The sequence below is a fragment of the Frieseomelitta varia genome, unplaced genomic scaffold (assembly GCF_011392965.1).
Source record: "Frieseomelitta varia isolate USP_RPSP 00005682 unplaced genomic scaffold, Fvar_1.2 scaffold_315, whole genome shotgun sequence".
In the NCBI taxonomy this organism is placed as follows: domain Eukaryota; kingdom Metazoa; phylum Arthropoda; class Insecta; order Hymenoptera; family Apidae; genus Frieseomelitta; species Frieseomelitta varia.
Genome location: NW_025110052.1, coordinates 246718 through 264213, shown reverse-complemented (window position 1 = coordinate 264213; position 17496 = coordinate 246718). Strand labels below are relative to the sequence as shown.

At 30.9% G+C, this 17496-nt stretch overlaps 4 protein-coding genes across 12 annotated transcripts; 2 read left to right on the top strand and 2 right to left on the bottom strand.

Annotated features, from left to right (window-relative positions):
- Window positions 1-1639: 1639 nt before the first annotated feature.
- On the bottom strand, window positions 1640-3989 carry LOC122529919 (multiple inositol polyphosphate phosphatase 1). 2 transcript variants are annotated; one of them, XM_043656448.1, is made up of 10 exons: window positions 3899-3989; window positions 3429-3619; window positions 3293-3346; window positions 3036-3232; window positions 2833-2958; window positions 2616-2760; window positions 2437-2537; window positions 2262-2371; window positions 1990-2184; window positions 1640-1914 (listed from the first exon to the last, which is right to left on the bottom strand). In XM_043656448.1, the coding sequence occupies exons 2-10, from the start codon at window positions 3595-3597 to the stop codon at window positions 1746-1748; spliced, it is 1266 nt and encodes a 421-aa protein (XP_043512383.1). In that variant the 5' UTR covers window positions 3598-3619; window positions 3899-3989; the 3' UTR covers window positions 1640-1745. The 2 variants fall into 2 exon arrangements, with proteins under 2 accessions (XP_043512383.1, XP_043512382.1); XM_043656447.1 differs by having other exon boundaries at window positions 3036-3346.
- On the top strand, window positions 3801-5977 carry LOC122529920 (protein lin-37 homolog). 4 transcript variants are annotated; one of them, XM_043656450.1, is made up of 8 exons: window positions 3801-3819; window positions 4251-4305; window positions 4390-4468; window positions 4547-4685; window positions 4752-4970; window positions 5231-5414; window positions 5514-5662; window positions 5786-5977. In XM_043656450.1, the coding sequence occupies exons 3-8, from the start codon at window positions 4390-4392 to the stop codon at window positions 5805-5807; spliced, it is 792 nt and encodes a 263-aa protein (XP_043512385.1). In that variant the 5' UTR covers window positions 3801-3819; window positions 4251-4305; the 3' UTR covers window positions 5808-5977. The 4 variants fall into 4 exon arrangements, with proteins under 4 accessions (XP_043512385.1, XP_043512386.1, XP_043512387.1 ...); XM_043656451.1 differs by lacking the exon at window positions 3801-3819 and adding an exon at window positions 3881-3971; XM_043656452.1 differs by lacking the exon at window positions 3801-3819 and having other exon boundaries at window positions 4079-4305; window positions 5514-5633.
- A 536-nt stretch (window positions 5978-6513) lies between these two features.
- LOC122529917 (ankyrin repeat domain-containing protein 13D) lies at window positions 6514-11737 on the bottom strand. 5 transcript variants are annotated; one of them, XM_043656442.1, is made up of 14 exons: window positions 11393-11737; window positions 10561-10696; window positions 10359-10483; window positions 10114-10159; window positions 9886-10029; window positions 9670-9741; window positions 9077-9257; window positions 8771-8996; window positions 8569-8697; window positions 8344-8494; window positions 8102-8263; window positions 7874-7974; window positions 7700-7788; window positions 6514-7314 (listed from the first exon to the last, which is right to left on the bottom strand). In XM_043656442.1, exons 1-14 carry the CDS (start codon window positions 11489-11491, stop codon window positions 7077-7079), a joined length of 1899 nt encoding a protein of 632 aa, XP_043512377.1. In that variant the 5' UTR covers window positions 11492-11737; the 3' UTR covers window positions 6514-7076. The 5 variants fall into 5 exon arrangements, with proteins under 5 accessions (XP_043512377.1, XP_043512376.1, XP_043512379.1 ...); XM_043656441.1 differs by having other exon boundaries at window positions 7874-7977; window positions 11393-11732; XM_043656444.1 differs by lacking the exon at window positions 9670-9741 and having other exon boundaries at window positions 11393-11732.
- Window positions 11738-12536: 799 nt separating this feature from the next.
- On the top strand, window positions 12537-17447 carry LOC122529916 (kinase suppressor of Ras 2). The gene is made up of 16 exons (XM_043656440.1): window positions 12537-12916; window positions 13434-13577; window positions 13661-13808; window positions 13894-14157; window positions 14226-14379; window positions 14466-14644; window positions 14725-14988; window positions 15088-15218; window positions 15309-15429; window positions 15486-15697; window positions 15757-15933; window positions 16274-16459; window positions 16530-16663; window positions 16735-16872; window positions 16945-17074; window positions 17183-17447. Exons 1-16 carry the CDS (start codon window positions 12764-12766, stop codon window positions 17333-17335), a joined length of 2688 nt encoding a protein of 895 aa, XP_043512375.1. The 5' UTR covers window positions 12537-12763; the 3' UTR covers window positions 17336-17447.
- Window positions 17448-17496: the final 49 nt, after the last annotated feature.

The window sequence follows — 17496 nt, the reverse complement described above, 5'->3', positions numbered from 1 at the left end:
GTTCCGCACTCTGTTTGCTTAACATCGAATATCGGTTGACTTCGACGCTAGGCGCACAGCCACTTGCGGCTTGTACAAGTTGGTGTTCGAAACTCGTACTCGAGGAACTATAGGTCGCTACATCACCCCCTTCCTAGTGGTAACGATATCGAGGAGGAGGTAGCGACCTATGTAGGCGTTGATATGCCGGATGATGATCATTTTTGGCTGCTCTCCGTTTTGCGGCACGGTCCTAGTCTCTCTTTCTGTGTTCAGATACCCTGGGCCGGCCATCTTTATATTTTGGAGGATTATGTGGCTGCGGTCGGTGGAGACGCTTTTGTGGCTACGTGTCGTATGCGAGGCTTTCTTAGTTTTTGTCGTGGACCCCGAGACGTGATGCCTGCATACGCGCACGTTTTTCCTCTGCGACCGTCTGCATTCGGCGGAGGCGCTGTTTGCGCGGACCTATTTGGCATCTTTTCTCTACGACCGTCTGCATCCGGTGGAGGTGCTGCATGTGTATTAGCGAATCTCCACAGCGACCGACTCATAATGCCTTGGCCAATTATCGTTGTTGTGGCATCATCCTTCCTTCCTCGTTGGGCGTCTTGTGTCCTTCCTGATGTTGTTGCCTCGCTAGTAGTGTGTCGTTCCCTTCTCCTTTTTGTTGCTCCGTTGAGTTGCTTGCGTGTTCCTATCACGTCGGGCAGTCACCAGCTGAAGGGATTGAAACGGCGATGATAATGCGAGGATAATGTAGGAAGTGATGAGGTGGGTAAGGTGAGGAAAGGTTGTGCGTTTCGTCTCAGAGTCGCTGCCTAGACTCATCAGTGGGGCTGATGGCAGCGACTCCTTACCCCAGACGCTTGTTGTTGTAACTATTCGCTAGACTGGATGGTCACCCATCCTAGCGGTTCCGCACTCTGTTTGCTTAACCATCGAATATCGGTTGACTTCGACGCTAGGCGCACAGCCACTTGCGGCTTGTACAAGTTGGTGTTCGAAACTCGTACTCAAGGAACTATAGGTCGCTACAGTGTGACAAAGACAGACTGATGTTGATTGACAGACAAGGAGCACGCTAATGTGCGACAAGGATAGCAATAAATTTTAGTTACACCGTTTCACCGCTACGCGACGCTAGCATTTCAGTCTCCATAAATTGACTAAATTTTTATTTGCAAAAAAAGTTAATTAAGAGTATTAATCTGTGAACTTTTGCAATTGTATCTTTCTAATTAGACCTCAAGCTTTCTTTCTATATCTTATTTGATCTGTAAAATATATGAATAAAGATTTCCAAATTTTGTCCAATAAATTGAAATACTGGCGCGAACCTCCCGATCTATTTGAATTTTATAAGGTAGACGTGTATTGACTGAAAGGAATCAGAATAATTAGATATATGCTATTAGATTATATGATATCATAAATACACATTCAATTCTTCTTTATTTTTTATTTTTAACTACAATTTTTAAGTAACAATGCTTGTAATAATTACATCTCTATTTATTGTTATAAATCTAATTTTAAAAGCAATTGACAATTTTTGCAAGGACAAAACAATAATTAATAACAAAGTGCAATTCAAATGTCACTACAAATGTAATAAATTAATTTCTAGGAAAATATAGAAATGAAACGTTCTTATTCACTTGGTTCTCATACTCTCGCATGAGTATGATATATGTATAATAAATATTTAATAAAAATATATATATAATACAATTCATAATATATATTATGGTTCTGCATCAGTTTTATGATGATTCCTCTAACGAACACATTGTTTCAAACTGACACTCTTCTTCTTGATCAGGATAAAGTGCTTTCATTGTAGACAACGCACATGGCATGTTCATGGGACAACCTGGAAGATGTAATGGTCTTTCCTGATGCATAAAAAGAACACTGGAAATTCCAGAACAACTAAAATAAAAAGAAGCATTATTATATTACATCATATTATAGTTAGACTATATGTAAAATATATGAATATTTTACTTGTATAAAACGAAGGCAATATTAGATGCGAAAGTATCGATAATCCCAGTTCTCCAGGCTCTGTTCTCCCCATACAACGAAAATAAATCATGTGTTAAATGTTGGTCCTCCTTAGCGATTCCTAAGAGAGCTAACAATTTTAAAATAGTCCCCGAATGAGTAAAATATGCCGATACCACTGGTCCTTCGTCTGTCCTACAAATTAAAAATAAAATTTTTAGCAACATAATATTCGGTCTAAGTAAATTTTAAAGGAAACAATATACTCCCACGCGAAAAAATCAAAGACATCTCTCAAAGCTGGACACGCTTGTTCGTAAGTTAATTTGTAGCCATATCCATCGTTCCAATAATATTCTAAATCACTTGCAAACTCCAGTACCTAAAAACAATATCAATAAATTTAACAAACAATTACATAACAAATAATTAAATTTTAAAATTTACTTTGAAATCGTCTAATGAAAATATTCTACACCATGGCGATTCATAATTTTTATGCCATGCGGTTTCAAATCCACACGCCACGTACATCAAATGTGCATTTTCTGAAACGTAAATATTTCTACGATACATACATATATCTTCTTAGTGTTTCAAAATTAGTTGTCGTACATACTGCATACCGTGATCAATCTGATAACCAATACGCTTGGAAACGTCTTGCAACATCTTCTTATAGACATTGCTTCTCAAGAACTTGTCTTTTTCTATTTGCGAATCCGGATTTTTGTCCACTTCGGAACGCCAACGTTCACAACGTTTATAAAACTAAAAACTTAAAATGAAATGATTAAATAATGAAAAATTGCACAATTATTGAGTTATATGGTTGTAAATTACTCTTAACACAGGATCTTTGTGTTCTGCCTTTGGATACTGAACTCGATAACTGCTGTGTCTTCCAAATAAGCCAGTGGCAAAGTTCTTAGCACTTTCCTCTGTGCGTTGAGTGGCAGTATGTTTAAACTAAAAATAAATATTTCTATTTAACGATTATAATAGGGAAATTCAAAGGTCAAAAGTGAGAAATGATATCCCTTTACTTTGTAAGTTTGATTATCATAGATTTCTGGCATAAGAGTAGGAAATCTAGATTGATATCTCTCTCCAATATCAATCATTTCATCTTCTCCTTCTTCTGCTAATTTCATAACATCGTCTTCAGTAAAAGTGATTTTCCACTCTTTGAATAAATCTATATCTTCTTCTGTACATTCTGTTTTGCTTTTTTTATAGTTATCTAGGATAATTTTTTGTAACTTCGGCAGTGTTTCAATCATGGGCGTTATATACTTCTTACCAGGATATCTTGTACCATGTCTTAAAATTAACCATATCTTTCTTGGAACACAACCTATGATAAAAGAAATTTTTGTATTTATACTGAATAGAAAAATAAAGGATATTTCATTGTTAGTTATTAAATTAGATATTACCTGAGTATTCAAGAGGAGAATCATTATTGTTTGATATAAATCTATATGGTGTTTTAGTTCCTAGTCTACATTTATAATCTTTATTATTTAGAAGACAATTATAAGCAAGGATGAATGTTGCACTTATTATATTAATAATTAAAAATACTTCAATATCTAACAGCCGCATTTTTTTGTTAGTTTTTGACAATCTGAAACATTAAAAACTTAATACATATTGAAATTACATGAAGCTTTAAAACATTATTGAGATATTATTTGTATAAAAGTATTCAAAACAATTTAACTTCTGCACAATTTCTTAATATGTACATACACACATTCCTTAATGAGCTTCTAATCATACAGCAGTAAAATCATACAACATTTGGCATTTAATATTGGTTCAAATGTAATTTAATAAACCTTTAAATACAGTCAATTAAATTAACAAGATCAGATTGTAAAAACATAAAAAAGTTAAGACCTACCGATAAAAATATTAAAAATTGAACATAATCCAATAACAAACTATATTGTCCCGAAGAAGAAGAAGAAGAAGAAGTAACCCACGCCCATAACTCATTATATTACTAAAGACTATTTAATTTGTGTCATAATAATTGTTTTTTATTTAACTAACGTAACATAATTTTTATTTTAAAAAAATTAAAAATTAAACGAAAATATAATTCGAAATTAGTTTGTACTCATTTATCGTAAAATTAAATTGTGTTTCGTATCCTAACCTCATACTTTATGTGTATGCGTGATATTATCATTAACAAATATATGAATATCTTACTTTTACAATAGTATTTATATACAATTTTTGTCTGCTAGAAAGAATCGTAATCTATTTAATTCATCGTGCAAATGAATTAAACTTAGTTGGAAGGTATGCTTGTAATAAATTCTTATTATAGTAATTGAAAGAACTATTGTAAATATTTATATGACATAATACATTTTTGTAATTTAGATGGGGAAAAAAAGAAATATTCAACCACCACCTGTAACAATGCCTAGTCGTGTAAAGGTGGAAATAAAAGATGAATTAGGTAATAGAAAATATCGTTTATATTTAATTATTAAATCAATCTATATGAAGTAATTGGTATTAAAATATATTGTTTTAGGAGACAGTGATGTACTTGTTGCAAGAGATCGTTTAAAAGGTGCTCTTAGAGAGTTATTACAACATAGTGATACAGGATCCTCAGCAGATTCAAGTGAAGAAAGTTCTGCACAAGATTATAGACATTCAATGAAGAAAATGTAATTTCTCTTAAAATGCTTCTCCTTATAATAAAATAATGTATTTTTTTTTATCTTTTTTTACAGAGATAACATGTATAGAACAAAATCAATGGGTTTTCAACAACCACGTAAAGTAAGACGTCGTAGACAAATACAAATGGATACTGCATTTCATCATACTTATGTTATGAAGCTATTTGACAGAAGTGTTGATTTAGCACAATTTCAAGAAGATACACCACTTTATCCCATATGTAGAGCTTGGATGGCAAATCAACCAAGAAATCCTAATCTTGTACCAAAGTAAGTAAATAGAAGACAGTTGCAAAACTGTAAATATTGAAATATTATTTGTCCATTTTGATTTCTATGTATAACAGTCTTATAATATTTGATTATTTCTAATACAGTTTCATACATGTAGATACTAACTTTAATGTAATTATAACTAACATTATTTATAAAACATTGTGGGAGGAACCACTTAATTATCTTATTACGCATTATTTTAGATTTTAAAAAGTATTAAGAAAAGATGATTTGTATATTGTTTTTATATTCAGAATACGCAGTCCAAGTCCAGAAATAGTAAATGAAGTTAATATAAGTAACAATATATTGGACAGTAATGGAGAAGTTCGTGATGTTTATTATTTGCCACCTCCATTACCTTGTGAAGAAGCTATACCTAGAAACCGTATACCTTCACCAATACCTAGAGAAAAAGAAGAATTGAACTTGGATTATGTGAGATATCTATCTTGATAGATCTTAATTTATCAATCTAATACAATATCATAATCACGTAATAAATACATTTTATACATAATACATAATACATTGTAGGACGGACAAACCCTAAAATCACGAGAAATGTTGTTAAGAGAACACAGAGCACATTGGAATGCTGTGCGCAAAAAATGGCACCAACAAGCACACAAGAATGAACAACGTTTTACGGAAAGTGCAAGTATATTAAACACTATATTTAAGAGGTATATATTTAAGATGAAATTATGTGAAGAAACAAATAGAATTATATAAAGATATTGCTCAGATTATACTTTATAGATAATGCGAAATGTAATTTTATTATAAAAACATTATTTCTATTTCAGGGCACAATCAGAATTTGAATAATCCATTACCTGGCAGATTGATCATTGTCACTGATTGGTAATAAATATAATTTCTGCTCTTCATTGTAATATAAATATTTTTTTTCGTATTTTTCTACACACATTTTATTTTATACACGTAATTATGTCTATTATATACCACTTGTAGAAATATACCTTTTTATTACAATATAATTAATGTATTGCAATTATATTTTGTTATAATTAATAAATTCATTTATAAAAGAAATATTGTAACAAACAATAATTTATCTTTGGAATAAAAATTTTTACAGAACAATGATATGTAATACAGTTACGTTTGTTTCTCGATAAATTGTTGGTATACTGATAACAAGATAATTAATAATTTTTTCTGTTTTTTATTTCATACGCTTAATTTGTACTAAACATTTCAACGAAATTATTCATTTGCAATGAATAAACTATAAGAAAGAAATAAATAATACACTTTCGTTATACCGTTGCTATTCTCAACTAATTGAAACGCTACTTACAATTATATTATCACGGGTATAAAAAGGAACTTGGAATAGTTTCAATTGCCCGAATGTTACGAGAGGCAATTTTTTTAGATAGGTTATTATATAGGATAGTAATTAAAATATTAATCCGATATATGTATCCCTAAATTTTTATGCTAAAAATTTTTGAAGATTCGAATCTAATTACTAGGAGAAAGGACAAAACGAATAATCGTCGAAGGCTTGAGAATTACAAGCTTTTTATTCGAAATATTGACAGTCATAACTTACAGCACTTTCAACGAGATGTTACCCTTATTTATTTAATATTATTCGACTTGAACGTGAATTGGATATTCTGATTTTTCTATCAGAGCAATTGTAATTTTCAAGACTTCTGAGTATTATATATATACCATGTTCCTCCATACTACTCAATCTTTTCATTTATATAAAATGTAGCTAAGAAATAAATAACATAATTTAAATCGTTTACTTTCATAGTTAATGTTATATTATTTCCATCGTTTGACTTGTATTTCGTAACTATATATATATATATATATATTTACATATATCTATATATATATAGATATAGTATATATACACACATATATATACTTATACATACTGTAACTATATATTATAATATAACAAGTATCTGTTGTAAACAACAGGTTTACTTATTTAATGTTTTTGTGAACTGTAGGAAATGATTTCGCGCTACATGATGCTTGCGCAGCTGGAAGATTTCACATAATCATGGAAGTATAATTTGATCAAATTTCTTAATGACTATTGCACGTTCACTTGTCTGTAAGAGATAACTCCAACACTTGTCGAAATGTTTCTTCCTCTAACAATCGACGCTGTTCTTCTTCCAACTGTTGTAATTCTGACAGTCTTAGCGCCAGTCTTAATTGTTCTGCTGTATCTTCAAGCGAGTCAGCATTTTCTATGTCATTTGTCTTATCCGAATTACTTCGACCGCTCGCACAGCCAACGTTACTATCTTGACACAGCGCCAGGCTTGCCTGAATAGCTCTGCATTAAAGATGAAGGTAAAAATTTATAATTAGTTATCAAACAAATTTCTTAATATTATATAATTATATGTCTAATATTAATCATATTGCTATACCACAAAAAATTCGTAATAATATTATTAACATATACAAAAAATTAAGTGTCAAAATTAATTATATATATATTTTTTAACTGCAATTCCTTGAATTTTCTGTAAGAACATTTACAATGTTAATTTAAATATTTATTATGCATCTAATACTGATTACAATCCATCACCCACCTTTCTGAATTTGAATTGTTGCATAAGAACACATGCAAAATAAAATATTTAGAACTTTTAAAATAAAAACAAAATATTTGAAATGCCACATGCGTTCCTATAAACAATATATTTTCATACCTCTGCAACTGCCTCTCTTCCTCAGTTGTCATATTGGGCGTCGTGGGTCGTGATGGTTTTTGCGCTCGTAAGGCCTCCCATATATCAATCTTAATAAATTGAATTACGCTATTAGAATTTATTTTTATATATAAATCTTTTTGAAGAGATATAAGAAACTTTAGATATCTGTACCTCATCACGTTCACTTCCAACTTCCAACAAACTTTGTTGAATAGCAAATTGTAACAGATCGTCTTCTTCTTCCATACTAAATTGTGTCCGAACTTCAGCACCTGCTGAATTATATATAAACAGACAATTATATAATACATATTTTTCTAATAATATTTAATGTATATATATGTATAATTCATGTAATTATCTATTTATATATCATTCATTTATATATATTAAATTTACCTAGTTTTACGTATCCCACTGGTGCTTCAAAACAAATATCATCAACTAGACAAGTCATTCTGTTAGTTTCTTGTAAATGTCCTACATGCGGTACTTCTTGATCCATGCCAAAAATGTTTCCAAACGTTATCCTTGCATTTAATATATGAAACAGAGGAATTTCTACAAAAAGAAGGGAATTAATTCCATCATTTATCAAAGAATACTAATTCATTCAAAAAAGAATATAATACAAAGTTTACCAATTTTAACAGGAAATCCAGCAGGTAATTGCATTTGAATAAAATCCTTTAATTTTGCAAAATGTGAACTAGATATTGCCATAAGATCGACAATTGGCATAATTTGTTCTTGAAGACTTAATGGGTACTGTTCACTAAGCCATAAAGTTGCCTGCAATTTTAGACTTAATTATATTCATTTCATAGAGATATTACCTTAATATTCATAATGTTTTATTACAATACCTTAAACTTTTGAATTTTCGTATTAACTTCTTTTGGTCTACCTATATCCCTTCCATTCAAATCAACATCCGGGTCAAAATATTCCTCAGCTGTTATATTAGAAGGATTTCCGACATTATTATATTCTTCCTAAAACGAATAATAAATTAGTTTCAATGTGATCACATAATATAAGTAAAAATGTTCAAAAAAAGAAAATTACACTAGTAGTTGCGTTATTACTGTTCTCCTGCTGTTGTTCCGCCATACCAAGAAATGATTGAAGAGGTGTACGTGGAGCACGAGCTCGTGCCTTATCAGGTTCAGATAAATGTTCTAATCGAGTTTTCGTTATTAATTCTACATTGCATGCACTAAACACTTTACACTCATGTCCGTTAACTATTTCACTTTTATCAGAGCGCCAGCCCCACAAACCAGCTTTATTACTAGATAAACAAAAATAATTGTTAATAAAAACGTGTGTAATAATACTAATAAAGTAGCAATAGTAAAAGAGAACAATTACCGTTCGAAACTAATTTTATCTGTATCTATGTACGTAGTAACAATCGGATTTGTAAGCCGAGCTAATACGCCTTCTTCAGAAGGTTCCATTAATTGCATATCGTCAATATCTACGAGTTTAATATGCTCAACATATACTTTTCTTGTTTTGTGATCCACCTCCATCATTGTTGCTCCATCATCTGTATAAATAAATTTTGTTATTATTAAAAAACATATTAAAATATATTTATTAAATAAAATTTCGCATTGTTCTACTTAAATTTATAATTTCGTACTACTAATTACATTAACACTAATTTATTTTAAATATTTTTTTTAATTTAAATATAATTAACTACTTGAAAAAATATATAATACATTAGTAATAATTTTTAGAATATTTAGATTACACTTACCATCTATTTCAATTTATTATATTAGCTTTTTAAGAGTAATAAAATTCCAAGAAAGTGATGATAAATAAAAATATATAGATAATATACAGATAAGAAAAGAAATATACAGATAAGAAAAATTTTCTCTACTTCACAGTGTTAGTAATATACTCTACCATTCTGCACACCACATTAATTTTAAAAATAATTCTGTCACCTGACTCTCGTCCCACCATACTGAACACATAACTCCGTTCACATCTAATTGCCACAGGTACATGTGATGCAGCTTGCATTTAATATACACAATTAAAAAACAAATAAAAGACTCTACTATTAGTATAAATGAAAAAAACCCAAAAAAACCTGATAATTGAAATAAACTTAAGAAATATTAATGTATTCATGCAAAGAACCACATTTAAATACTCACTTTGTCCCTTGAAAACGTAACTACGATTTCCACGTTGCCATTTTGTATGATCAAATCCTAATAAAGTTGTGTCGATTCGTACATTGCTGCCCTGTTTGTATACCTTGTAAGTATCACTAGGACATATTCTAGAGGCAAGAGGAACTAATAATAAAAAAAGAATCGTTAATTTTTAATTGAAAAAAATAAGAAAATTTATAATTTATTAATTAATAAATTTATAATTACCCCAACTAGTAAATTCCCATTTCATTTCTACATAAAAATCAGGAGCCTGAAAATATCATTCAATCTCAGATTATACAAATCAAAATTTCCACCACATAAGAGAAAGCATCCTTGATCATAAGCATTTGTCTGGCAAAGATAATTAATAAATTTTTACTACAAACACTGGATAAAATTTTCAAATACTTATAAACTTTTTCAAGTATTATGCACAATTAGTAGATATATGACTTAACTAAACTCACTTGTTTAAGTTTATGAAGCAGTTCTGGAATACCTGCTACTCGATTACAATATCTTTGATAATCCCTATGTGCTAGCACCATTTGTATTAGCTCAGGATTTCCTGTGCCAACTGCCTCTTGAACCACTGCAATGTAAAATTAAAATTTTAATAGTGAACCAATGAATTTGACAATTTAATAGATACAATCCCATAGTTATTACCAGTCCATCCTTGAGTATTCTCTGTATTAACATTAGCTTCATGTTGCAACAATACTCCAACAGATTCAATATGACCTAAAGTCACAGCTAACATCAATGGGGTTCTTCCTCGGTTATCAAGCTTTTCAATATCATGCTATAAAAAAATATCGTATTATATTTTTAAATTATTTTAAACATGTACATCTGAATCTTAATAAAAATATATATAAATAAATATTAAATGACTTTTTTTATTACAAATGATATTAAGTGCTGTCAACATTAATAACTAGCACAATACTCTTTCCATTAAGCCTCATCAAATCCATCGTGATATATTGGATACATAATATCAGAAGTTAGAAATTAAGGAACATTTAGGGTTTCTAACTCATGCATGGCTTCTTCCATCAACCTCTCTGATAATGTATCAAATGATCTTAGACCAATATCATAATACATAATCAATTACAATAATATCAATCATTCATCTGACACAATAAAATATAACTGACAAGAAAGATATATAATCTTGTAACTAAATGGTATACATGCAATTTCTTTATGACAGTTTCTTAATATCAATAAAGACATTTCTATCATATGTATACATATTTTTTGCTTCATAGTAATTACGAAGCAAGTGTTTAACACGAAATATAAACTGTCATCTGTCATATATATTCGTTTCGTAGAAAGGGAAAAAAGAAACAATTGATGAATATAGTTGCATCGCGTGTCTCTATTGTCACCATCTGTTTAATCACAGGTGCTGCTTACGACTGAACATGATTAATGACTAAATAACAGTTCCCTTTTTATCTTTTTATCTCTTTATTGCTTTACCAACCAGCTTTGTAGATAATTCCTCCTCGAGTTCTACATAATTATTATTCCACACGAGCCAATGCAGCGGATAATTTTTTTGTATCGTGTCTATTTTCACCATTTCTCTAAAGTCTTGTTAACGCTAACATACAACACCAACAATTATAAATCTCACGACTAGGATAAACAACACAAAATATCGCCTAGCAAATACATGACACCAAAACGAAGAGGCAACGAACAAATTTTGATCATTCATCGACCGGGCAAGGCAGCTAGATAAGAAACTTCGAATATCATATTGAATGCACCAAAATCAACGAAAGAAATGTTGCAAGTGGTGCTTATATACGGTGCTATCAGCTTTCTAACGTTCCCAAACCAATGCACTTGAGGCCAAATGCACTTCATTTAAAACAGCCTTAATTCCTACTCGCAACTTTAAACAATTTAATGTATGTTTTATTCATTGAGATAAAAGTTATTTATCGTACATGTATATTACATGTGAATTCATTGTACCATTTATTTCATTATTTTATTGTTTCAAAGTTTAAACTTGTTTAAATAACATTAACTAGCCGATTTAATAAGATACTTGATGAGACGAAACAATATTTTTAAATTTTTACTTAACTTAAGAGACGTCTCATGATATATAATTACGTGTAATTACAAATATATAAATTGAAAGATCAGCGTTACAAAATATTTAAAATTTGCGCCAAAATGATCAAGCAGGTTCAATCCATAGATCGTATCAAGACAGATACGCACCGGTTCATCTTCTACTCAATAATGATTGTTAATTAACCTGAAGTTCTCAATTCAACTTAAAAACCTATCGAATTACATAGTTTGACATTTGAAACAAGTTCTCACTGTTTTTTACAATCATGCTAATTACCTGTAACATAAATTCGTTTTGATTTTTCGTGTTTGTCATTGGGTCAGAGTGAGAAGCATGAAGTATGATCGAGATAAAAGGTCAGAAAGTTTGTCAGTCAATTCATCGATAGCGGCATGTTTCTAACGTAAAATAAAATTGCTTGTAACTTGAAAGGTGACTTTTTTTTGTTATCTAAAATCTATAAATAATCCCCCGTATACATATTTCACAACACTGTGGAGAAACGATCGAGAAATGCAACTTCAGGAACGCTCGGATATCGCTCGAATGAACGCACTGAGATCCCGGATTGTTGGGCACCGATTGACGTCACCGATAGGCGGCCAAGATGGTTGTCAATGTTGATAAGTGGTTTGGTTACACGGAGAGACAGTAATAAAGCTGTGACCGATAGGAGCTCCGCGCAAGACGAAATTATGCCTGTGAAATAGGAAACCGGCCTCGCGTTCAACGAGACACCCGGGGCCGTCACCGTGCCACGGGATGGCGGACGGCGAAGATGCGGAACAAGAAATCCGTCGAGCCTTGGATGTCGTTCAATCCATGATTGACATCTCCGCTGAACGACTCGAAGGCTTGAGGACCCAATGTTCCATCAGCGCGGAACTGACTCAACAGGAAATCCGAACTCTCGAGGTATTTCGAAGAGCACGCGATCCCCTCGATCCTTCCCTAATTTTTCCTTTAATTGCGTTCAACACGATCGCCTTGACCTCGTGAATGGTTCGTTTCTGGTTGTCAACAAGTTGCAAATACATTTCTTTATTAGCTTGGCATTTGCATTTACACGCTGACAATTTATCGTCACGAATCTTTTTTCTTTTTCTCCTAGAAACAAACTTGTCTGATATCCTTTTTTTACTGTGTATTCTTTACTCGTAATGATTTCAATAAAAATTAAGTAATTATACTTTGTATCTTTTGACATAGAATGTTCTTCATGTTATTGAAAAGATTTTTTTGATTTTTGAATAAGCCTTTCAATCTCCCTTCAATGAAAAGGATTTCTAAGTAGCGTGTAATTTAAAAATCAATGACTAAAGCACATTTTTGATAGCTACAAAATTGAACAAAAGTTGAGCTATAATTACTTCAAATAATGTTAAAAGAGATATAAATCCTACATTATTTATATAAATGATATGTGTTTTAGGGAAAACTTATCAAATTATATTCAAAGCAACTTGTAACCAAAGCCAAATTGGCTTTAGAAGAATCATTGCCTCCAGAAATGAAACAATATCCATCTTTGCAACAGTGGTTAAGAGTAGTGGGTCTTACTCAAGAATCTATTCAGGTATAAATAAATGTTTAAACACAAGATTTTTACTCTCATTTAAGTAATTACTAAAATTTTCGATTTTTATTAATAAATTTTAGATGATTTGTTCTAAAGCCACTTCACTTGAAGCTCTTAAAGAAAAATCTGAACATGAGTTAGGTAGTATGTTGGGGGAAAATAATGTAAAACACGAGGAAGAATTACGTAGATTATGCAGGGCATTGCACAATCTTCGTCGATATATGGGTAATGATTTTTTGATTTTGCAATATTTCACACCATTATTATAAAAAGTACACATTATATATGTTTTACATAATATTTTATTTAGATGTTCTACTAAAAGGTGATATGGATAATAGTGATATGAATTTATATTGGGATTCTTGGGATAGACATCATTTACGTACTGGAACATCTCCCAGACCAGCAAGATCACGTACAACAAGATGCTCTGTTCCTTCAGAAGACAGCATTCCATATCATAATAATAACAATAATCTTAACAGTGATGTATTAGCACAAGCTTCTTCCGTTACATCCTTATCTTCAACTAGTCCTCCTTCCACTCCTCTTTTACAAAGGGCAGGACGTGGTAAGTGTTGTATTTTTATTATTTATTTATACAATTACATAAAATTTTGTTTTTTTTTTTTGAAATAGGAATTAAATTTCCAACGACTCCTCCTCCTTATAAAAAACATCAAATAGGTTTACAAAATACAATATCACAACCAGAAGTGTTTCCTTTAACTAAGTCAAAGTCTCATGAATCACAATTAGCAAACCGTCTTGAAAATGGTGATACAGCTTTAAGGTAATAATTTAATTTTTAATTGTTGTTTTCTTTTTTGTCTGTTTTAAGAAAAGTTAATATTAAATGTGTTTGTATTATTTTTTTAGTTGTGGAAATGATCTTGTTGGTTCTGTTGGGAGAAGAAATCGTTTGCCTACAGAATCAGGATCTTGCAGTAGTAATGCAGACATTACAGGGGAAAGTCTCTTGCTGAATAGTAATAGTCCTGTTAAATCTCCACCTTATTCTAGTGCAGAAAGCGATGACAACAGTTTTAAGGGAACAGGTAAATCTGACCATCCATTTTAGAAATTTTATATTTTTAAATAAAAATATAAGAAATTGTTATTATTTGTATTGTCATAGTAACAAGTCTTCAAGTGCCAAAGTCACCTCGTACTCCGACCGTAACCCGGGGAATGGGCCATATAATTGCTCACCGCTTTACCAAAACTTTTAAAATGATGACAACCTGCGACTATTGCGATAAGCAGATGTTTATAGGCACTGGTTTGAAATGCAAAGAATGTAAATACAAGTGTCATCGAGATTGCGAATCCAAAGTACCACCTTCTTGTGGCCTACCTCAGGAACTCTTTGATGAGTTTAAAAGAACTGTACAAGGTGACGGTATGTATATAATATCTTTTCAAATCTAATTTCGTCGATTTTTATTTCTTTTTTTTTTTTCTTTTTTTTTGAGAATTTTTAAAAAATTTAAATTTTTAGGTATGGTGAGTGTTTCTCCAATATTAAGTAAGCCTGGTATAACATCTCCCAGTCACCATAATTCAAATTTATTAAGCTCTTTAAATCGAAAACGATCGCATCCACATTCTTCTATGAATATACCTTTTCAGGTATATAATTATGTATTTTAAATCTTTTTATTTTCTTTTTGTCTTCTACGTTAATGACTAAATATTAACTTACAAGCTTATATTTTTTAGGGCGCAGATTCTAGTTCAAATACCTCAAGCTGTAACAGCTCAACGCCTTCTAGTCCAGCTTTGCTACCTGCCAATACTAACCAAACCCCACAGGCACCTACCAAACAGTTCCATTTTCCAGGTAACTATTTCATAATGATTCCAATAAATAACAAATTTATGATACTTTACTTTTAGATGTTGTGCTCAATGAAAAAGGAGGTGTCACATTAGAAACTCATCGACTTGAAGGTACAACTATGTCAAGTGATAGTGAAAGAACTGTGAGCGTTTCAGGATCTGGTAGTGTCAGCACAGATTCGGAGCGAACACCTGTTAGAGTTGATTCACAAGATTCTCAAGTTTCTGATGGAGAACCAGGAGATAGCCGCTGGCCACGACAAAATAGTGTATGTAATATCAATGTCTCTTTTAATATTATTATATATAAATAAATTTGATATTACAGTTATCTATGCGAGAATGGGACATTCCTTTCGATGAATTAAAAATTGGAGAACGTATAGGCACTGGAAGATTTGGTACAGTGTATAGGGGTTACTGGCATGGTAATGTTGCAATTAAAGTTCTAAATATGGACTATTATTCAGACGATGACAAAACATTGGAAGCGTTCAAATTGGAGGTAAATAAATATTATAATAAAAGAAAATATAATTCGAGTGCTTCTATAATATAACAATATATTATAATATAATGTAATTTATAATTAGCTGATATAATAGTATAATTTCGGTAATTGTAAAATTTCATATCTACTTACAAGATATCTTATGGGAAAGACAATCTATATAGTTGCTTATATGTAATACAAATTAATTGATTAATCATAGTATATAATTATACATATAATAAACTATTATTTTTAATTAAATTCTTTTTTACATACAAATAATTTAATACTATCTACTGAAATTTTAATTGATGTTTATTGTTGAAATTATGTATATCATTCGAATTTATAGGTATCTACATTCCGAAAAACTAGACACGAAAATCTAGTTTTATTTATGGGAGCTTGCATGAAGCCTCCGCGCTTAGCGATAGTGACTAGTATGAGCAAAGGCATGACTCTTTACACTCATATTCATTTACGTAAAGATAAATTTAATATGAATAAAACTACTATCATCGCTCAACAGATTTCTCAGGTACGCCATATAAATCATATAAGTCTCACTACCTTAATAAATAAGTTTTAACATGTCCTTTATCATTTAGGGAATGGGATATCTTCACGCTCGTGGTATAATTCACAAAGATCTCAAAAGTAAAAACATATTTTTAGAAAATGGAAAAGTTGTAATTACCGATTTTGGTTTGTTTAGTGTTACGAAACTTTGTTACGGAAACAGGTAAATTTTTTATTTAAATCCATGACATGAGATATGATTTTATATTTATTGATTTTTCTTTTTATAAACAGAAAAGGAAATGTATTGAGTATATCACCTGGCTGGTTATGTTATTTAGCTCCTGAAATTGTTCGACGATTGAGACCGCAAGAGAATCGGGATCAGGAAGAATTACCCTTTACTGAAGCTTCTGATGTTTATGCATTTGGGTTAGTGAAAGAAGATAACAAAATATAATTTTAAAGTATCATTTTTTCCAAACTTATTTAAAATTATTGTAGGACTGTATGGTATGAGCTTCTATGTGGAGAATGGCCATTTAAAGGTCAACCTCCAGAAGCTATCATTTGGCAAGTTGGCAAAGGAATGAAACAAACTTTAGCTAATTTGCAAGCTTCTCGTGATGTAAAGGTACAACATTATTTTATAAAATTTTAATTAAATTTATCTTCAAGCTTTCATAAAAATTCATAAATTTCCACAATTGCTTTTTTACTGATTTATTTATATATTTCATAGGATATCCTAATGCTTTGCTGGTCATATCATGCAGAAAATCGGCCCGACTTTGCAAAATTGTTAACTACTTTGGAAAAGCTGCCTCGCAAAAGGTTAGCACGTAGTCCTTCTCATCCTATACATCTTTCTCGTTCTGCAGAATCCGTGTTTTGAATACATTTAAGTCTATTTAAATACACTGTTGTTCTCGTAGTGTAAATATAGAACTGTGCAAGTATTGCCAGATCTTTGTTCGTGAAAGGTAAAATAAAAATAATCACTGAAAGATTCATTCGTTTATCCTTCATTTAGGTTACAAAGACATCATTAAAATA

Excerpts from the sequence above, each read along its gene's own strand:
- LOC122529919 (XM_043656447.1), bottom strand. The coding sequence starts at position 3,597 with ATGCGGCTGTTAGATATTGAAGTATTTTTAATTATTAATATAATAAGT. Across the intron at positions 3,347-3,428 it reads TTCTCCTCTTGAATACTCAG|GTTGTGTTCCAAGAAAGATA; the intron begins GTAATATCTAAT and ends CTTTTATCATAG. Across the intron at positions 1,915-1,989 it reads ATTGCCTTCGTTTTATACAA|TTGTTCTGGAATTTCCAGTG; the intron begins GTAAAATATTCA and ends TTTTTATTTTAG.
- LOC122529920 (XM_043656450.1), top strand. The coding sequence starts at position 4,390 with ATGGGGAAAAAAAGAAATATTCAACCACCACCTGTAACAATGCCTAGT. Across the intron at positions 4,686-4,751 it reads AGACATTCAATGAAGAAAAT|AGATAACATGTATAGAACAA; the intron begins GTAATTTCTCTT and ends CTTTTTTTACAG. Across the intron at positions 4,971-5,230 it reads AATCCTAATCTTGTACCAAA|AATACGCAGTCCAAGTCCAG; the intron begins GTAAGTAAATAG and ends TTTTATATTCAG.
- LOC122529917 (XM_043656441.1), bottom strand. The coding sequence starts at position 11,491 with ATGGTGAAAATAGACACGATACAAAAAAATTATCCGCTGCATTGGCTC. Across the intron at positions 9,742-9,885 it reads TTACGTTTTCAAGGGACAAA|CTGCATCACATGTACCTGTG; the intron begins GTGAGTATTTAA and ends ATTAAATGCAAG. Across the intron at positions 7,315-7,699 it reads GAAGAGAGGCAGTTGCAGAG|AGCTATTCAGGCAAGCCTGG; the intron begins GTATGAAAATAT and ends TCTTTAATGCAG.
- LOC122529916 (XM_043656440.1), top strand. The coding sequence starts at position 12,764 with ATGGCGGACGGCGAAGATGCGGAACAAGAAATCCGTCGAGCCTTGGAT. Across the intron at positions 14,989-15,087 it reads AAGAACTGTACAAGGTGACG|GTATGGTGAGTGTTTCTCCA; the intron begins GTATGTATATAA and ends TTAAATTTTTAG. Across the intron at positions 17,075-17,182 it reads AAGCTTCTCGTGATGTAAAG|GATATCCTAATGCTTTGCTG; the intron begins GTACAACATTAT and ends TATATTTCATAG.